The 6,187-nt window shown below is 41.3% G+C and overlaps 2 protein-coding genes across 2 annotated transcripts; one reads left to right on the top strand and one right to left on the bottom strand.

Moving 5' to 3' along the window:
• Positions 1-226: 226 nt before the first annotated feature.
• On the bottom strand, positions 227-2,607 carry LOC103373320 (sororin-like). The gene has a single exon (XM_008303185.1). It carries the CDS (start codon positions 2,515-2,517, stop codon positions 1,702-1,704), a length of 816 nt encoding a protein of 271 aa, XP_008301407.1. The 5' UTR covers positions 2,518-2,607; the 3' UTR covers positions 227-1,701.
• Positions 2,608-2,701: 94 nt separating this feature from the next.
• On the top strand, positions 2,702-4,705 carry psmb2 (proteasome 20S subunit beta 2). The gene is made up of 3 exons (XM_008303186.1): positions 2,702-2,890; positions 3,874-3,996; positions 4,604-4,705. Exons 1-3 carry the CDS (start codon positions 2,800-2,802, stop codon positions 4,684-4,686), a joined length of 297 nt encoding a protein of 98 aa, XP_008301408.1. The 5' UTR covers positions 2,702-2,799; the 3' UTR covers positions 4,687-4,705.
• Positions 4,706-6,187: the final 1,482 nt, after the last annotated feature.

Raw genomic sequence — 6,187 nt, forward strand, 5'->3', positions numbered from 1 at the left:
ACCCTACAGTTAGATTAGTGCTGGAACTCAAGATTACCTTCATATTTGATTAAACTGTTGAGTTTTCTCAGTTAATCATTTGTTTGATGTAAACAAAGTCAGAAAAAGGTGAAATAGTGTCTCCAAAGCTCTGCTCGAGTGTCTTGTTTCATCCACAACCCAAAGATGTTCACGTTTGCCGTCAGAGGAAGAATAAAAGCAGAAAATATTCACATTTCAGAAGCTGTAAACAAAGAATTTAGATGTTTTATCTTTAAAAAAAATTGCACAAACTGATTCACAATAGCAATAATCGAACATGAATGCAGCTCTACAATAAAGTCTCACAAACTCTATCAACGTTATTCTGGCAGCAGATGAATAATTATGTGGTGATCTGATGATGGTGGAAGAGAACACAGTTCAGCTGACTGTTAGTTTAACATCATTTCATCCCAGTAAACCTGCGTCACCTGTTCACACGTCACCGGCTGCAAATGAATCAGCGTCTGGTTTTAAAAGTCAACCGAGCCACTAACTCTCATCCTGACAGGCGATCTGAGACGCTCACCGCTTGTTACACCTTTAAGAGACTCTGGAGGAAAACGCTCGTCCACCATCATCATTAAACCAACAGTTTGCCCACTCAGTCAGTCTGCTGCTGCTGCTTCACAGCCACCAGAGACTGCTGCTGTGTAGACAACATGCTCGACTAGCACCTCGTTAGACCCTCAGAGCACAGAATTTAATCCACATCTCACATCCAGCGACCGAATACCAAACCTGAGAAGATGCCTGGTTGGTGACATGAGCAGGTTTTTAAAGGCGTTGCTTCTAAACTTGGACTAAACACTGAAATCTTACAACAAATGCGTTTACGAAATCAACCGGACTGCTATAAATGTCTCCCGTCGAGCCATTAAAACTGACTTTATTAAAACTGTCACTGGAAAACTGTGACAAGATCCCCATATTCAGGCCTCTGGCAAAATAATGTGAGTTAAAAAAAAGAAGGTTTAAGTGTCCCGTCAGATCTGGTGATTTCATTCATCCAGCATTTATTGACATGTTTAGGATAAAAATAGATGGAAAACAGTTCAAGAATGCTGATAGTTGACACCTCAATGTGAAATATTCTGGTTACAGGCCTCTGAATTACTGTAAACATCTGTTGGGTTTCACTCCGTATAATCATACGAACAGTGAGGTTGGATAAAGATAAAAAAGGTAAAATTCTTGATAGAAAACTAATTTTTAAGGCTTTTAGATCCTACAGTTGCTGCCTAATATGTGTTAAAGTTCACAAACAACAGCTTCCATGTGTAACTGGAACCGGCATATAAAGGTGAAGTCAATTAAAGCCAATTGAAAATACAAAAAAAGTGTTCTCTCCATCCCAAACTGAACTTTAACAGTAAAGAAAATCTGTGTGTTTAAATTATAAAGAACTTTTGGCATTATGTGTATAACTACACATAATAAAACAAACCCACAATATGAACATAAACCTCCACACAGTGTCATAACCAGCCTCATGAAGAGCATCTAAATGAACACGCAAACAGATTCAAACTTTACAACATGAAGAAGTGGAAATATACAGAATGTTCTGAGTGTGAAACGCGTTTTTCTGTGTAGTCCTCCCAGAGTTTGGTGCCCTCCAGCCTGTCAGAGAGCTGGAGGAGGTTCCTCCAGTCTTTTACAGTTTTTAGTCCTTATTTTTTACTCCACCACCAGCTCAAACTCTTCTGCCTCCTCAAACTCTGCGTTCATCTGCGCAGCCAGGCTGTCCAGCTCCGTGGAGTCGATCTGCTGGACCTTCCTCCTCCTCCGCTTCTCCTTCACCACGGCCACTCCGGGGATGTTCAGGTCCGGCTCGGGGAAAGCCGCACCACCGTCCTCGGCCTCCAGCAGCGACGTGAAAGAGTTCAGACCCGACATGGACCCAGAAACCTCCAAGGCTCCGGCCTTGGACTGCTCGGGTCTCCGGACCACCTCGGGGGTCTTTAGCTTCTCGAAGCCGAATAAAGTGTCCCGGGAGTCGGGGCTGGAGAAGGACTTGTCGCTGAGCCTGCTGTAGGACCGGCGGACCTTCTGCGACCACACCGCGTCCTCTGGATCCGGCTGCGGGGGGAGAGAAGCCGGCGGCGGGGAGGACGCGAGGATCGGTGAGGGCATAGCGGCCTGTTTCTTCTTCTTCTTAGCCGAGGAGGAGCCGCTGCGGTCCGGGACAGGACCCGGGGTGGAGACGCGCTCTTCCTTCTTCTTCTGCTGCTGCTGCTGCTGCTGCTGCTGGACGCCCACCGAGGCCGACCGCCGCCGCCTCGGGGAGTTCTCCTTGTCGTTCTCCGACGGTGCGACGGTTTTCCTGGGCGCTATTTTCCTCACAGTGATGGAGCGTTTCACAGCCACCGCCATTTTGTTGTCACTTTTAGCCTCAGTCTGCGGAGGAGAGTTCAACCGCGCTGACCGCCTTCTCTGCGAGCCGTCCAGGTTGTTCGACTCCGCCATCACGGTTCGAGGCGTCCCTTCCTTCATTTGGAACTTTTTCCGATGAAACAATAAATCTCTCTTTTGCTTTTCTTCACGATCGACGCGGCAGAACGTGAACACAAGTTCCACAACAGCAGCAGCGGCGGTCCGTTCAAATTGCCCGCCCGAGTCGCGCAGAAAACACGACACGCTGTTTCCTGGTGACGTCGGCAGCGTGCGACAGACAGCTCAAACTTTTGCTGTGTAATCCGTACAGGCGAGGCTAACACACGTCTGTCGCTTCGGAGTACTTTTTATTACTATTTCAGTTTATACGTGTTGTACACAATGGAATATTTAATCGGACTACAGGGACGGGATTTTGTCCTCGTCGCCGCCGATAATGTTGCAGCTTCCAGCATCATTCAGATGAAACACGGTATGACAACGCGTTAGCTTAATATTAGCTGTTCTTTAGCTAAAACCGGTAGCATGTTTTCTGACTTCTTTGTTAAATTAAATTAGCATACTTATAAATAGTGCTTGTGGACTTTACTTCTTAAAATATACTGACGTGTATTATTGAAGTTTCCTTGTTAACCAGCTGTAACCACACAATGTGAACGTAACGCGAGCTAGCAATGCTAACAGTAGCTAGCATGAGATGAAGCAGCAAATAAATCTTTCTCTCTTTAATTTGCACAGTTTCCAGAATCAGTAACAACATGTGACGTTGAATTATCATTGCCATTAGCTTTCTCTGACTTAATCAAATCGAGTCTACATTACTTTGACAATTAAAGTTAGCACGAACTGACTAAGCAGACTGCCCACAGTGAAAGTGAAAGTCATTTCTGAGTGACGTTGCTAACTCTGGAAATCAGTAAATGGACACTTAAATCAAATGCAGCCTGCTAATGGTGTTCGTTCCTGACTTAAAGAAGAGGTTATTTTAAAGTGTCATATCTGTTCTGGTTAGAAAGGGGTCTGATTTAACTCACTGCGCACTGAAAGTTTGTGATCTGTTCAACTGGTGACAAGTTCTAGACATTGAGTTAATCTGCACCTTAGTCAGGAATGGCTTTAAAAGACAATTACCAGATAGCATGATAAGAGAAAGGTGAGCTCATGCTACTGCAATGTCAGAGCTGTAGCCTGAATATCCGCAAATCCACCATCAACAACCTCATTAACTCACCGTGTTGTAGATGTGACTCATCATAACTTATCATTTCTGGTTGTCATTTCCAATATATGTGGTTGCTTTGTGGTCTCTGTTCTGTTGTATTGGAATAACAAGTATTTATTTCCCGGTGACAAACAATTAATTTAACAAAATTTTACATGCTGAGTTTCTGTTTTTGTCCAGTAATAATTTAAGCACTCAGTGTTGCTGATGAATATTTGTTCTTTGTCTTTCAGACTATGACAAGATGTTCAAGCTGAGCGAGAAGATCTTGCTGCTGTGTGTTGGAGAAGCGGGAGACACGGTGCAGTTTGCAGAGTACATCCAGAAGAACGTTCAGCTCTACAAAATGAGGAACGGTAAGAACCTCAGAGACGTGAGGGAGTTAAGGCTGGATAACATAGCTAAAAACCTATGATAAAATGTTTAATTTCAGTTGAGATAGATAATTATTGTGAAATTTGAATCGCCTTTTTCAAATTATAATCAATAGGAAAACTGTTTGATTTGAATGTAGCTACTTTAGCCTATTTATCAAGGTAAACGGGTAATAATATCAACACAACAATGAAAAACACACACACAAATACATAAATTTACACACATGAATAAAAACTAAATCAGGATAAAGAAACACTCTCTTTGTTTGACAGGCTGTTGTGAGCTTAGGGAGGGAGCACCACTGGAATCTGTTCATGCAACTTTGCTTCGATATCAGCTTGAATCTCATGCATTCAAGTAAAATAACAAATCAGACGGTTCTCTTATTGCTGCTGCTGATGTGTCTATCAACACTTAATGTCACTATCGTTTTATCGCCCAGGCCCAGTGGCGCTCTTATCCTTCTTTTCTTCAGAGGTTTCCAGTTACTGCCCAAAATGTCTCACGGTTGTAAAATTCACTAAATAAAGAAGCATAAATTCAAAACTTTGCCCCTGATGATATTTTCTTCTTCCCGTTTCTTAGGTTACGAACTCAGTCCTGCAGCAGCAGCGAACTTCACACGAAAGAACCTGGCAGACTACCTGCGGAGCAGAGTAAGTATCTGATACATAACACTTAGAATCCATTCATGATATGATCTTTTTACTGAACGGAAAATAGCCTGAAACAGAATCAGTACAATGCAGTATCTTGTCTTTTTAAATCTGAGATGTATCTGTGATTTTTACCAGGAGTAAAATCCTGAAGTATTTCCTAAAAACAGCTTTTTTTTGCAGCTTTGTGTGCACAGTAAAGGCTGTCCTCTGTGGTTTTTCAAAAACAAGAACACCTTCATACAATATATAGACGCAGTGCAGTTAACAGAGGTTTAATAGTTTGACTGTTGTACGAGTCGACAAAGGCACTTCTCTTTTAACACATTTACAAACATCAGAGCCTCCAGCATGGAGTTATTTTTTTGTTCTATTCCCACAAAAAGCGTCAGGATGCAAAGATAAAACATCACTTTGGAGTAATCCTTTGAAGAGATCCTTTAAAAAGCACAGGTTTGCATAGACCAAGCATCTTCTTTATAAACTTTATTGTGTTGTAATATTTGACCACATCCATTAGAAATTACTCCTCTTTATTGCCTTTGTTTGTATTTTTAAATTGTTCTTGAACTCATTTGTCCCTGTCGGCGCTGGTCATATCTGAGTTTTATTACTGTAAGAGCCACAAGCTTCCCATAAAGCAGTCACTATAACCTTTATTTTGTCGTTTTCTCCTGCCCTCAGAAAATGGACTATAATCATAACCGAAATAACTGTTTGAGGTTAGGAGCAGTTTTTTGTCTAATCCTCATACATACTTTAGCATCGAGAAATGATCTTTTTGTTGGTTAGCTTTTATAAATCTTCCTTCATTTTTGGTCCTCACAGTGTAAATCCAGTGTACTCTAATTATAGCAACATATATTTGATTGACAGCACGAGAATCTCTACAATTTTTTACCGTGACTGTAAATAGTTGATCATTTAGAAAGTCTGTAAGCCTAAATAGTTTTTACAATTGAAGGGAGGAAGACAAGAAATCAACACGTTGATACAGATTTAAAAAAACGTAGGCAGCCAGAAAAGTAATATAGAGGTTATTATTTTGCTGTTACTCAAGCAGTTTCTTGTCCATAAATTCTCCGACTGCTCCATATTTTATTCCAACATCCTTCTACCTGTGTTGTTTTTTTTTTCCCACCTCAGCTGCAAAGTCTTTCAACACCAGTATCTTTGTATATTTTCTCAGTTAACAAAACAGCAGCTAATTAATCCCATGTACCAATGGTCACCCTTAAAATTAAGCATATTCATCCTGGAGTAATGAGTGAACATACCTATAAATATTTTAATTTCTCTTTTTAAATTAATTACATCCCTCCGCCAGCATTTGCAATCTCATTTTGCTGTAGGGAACAAATGATAAAATCACCGGCTAATTCCAGTAAGTCCAAGTAAGAGTGGCCATATGTGGTGGGTTTACTCATCCAATTTAAAAGTGTGTTTTAGTTTCTGCTTAGGGTTCATGTAAAAACAGAAAATTAAAGCCTTCTAATTGAGTCTTTGCTGGTGC

Source organism: Stegastes partitus, unplaced genomic scaffold (genome assembly GCF_000690725.1).
Source record: "Stegastes partitus isolate 25-593 unplaced genomic scaffold, Stegastes_partitus-1.0.2 Scaffold1951, whole genome shotgun sequence".
Classification (NCBI taxonomy): domain Eukaryota; kingdom Metazoa; phylum Chordata; class Actinopteri; family Pomacentridae; genus Stegastes; species Stegastes partitus.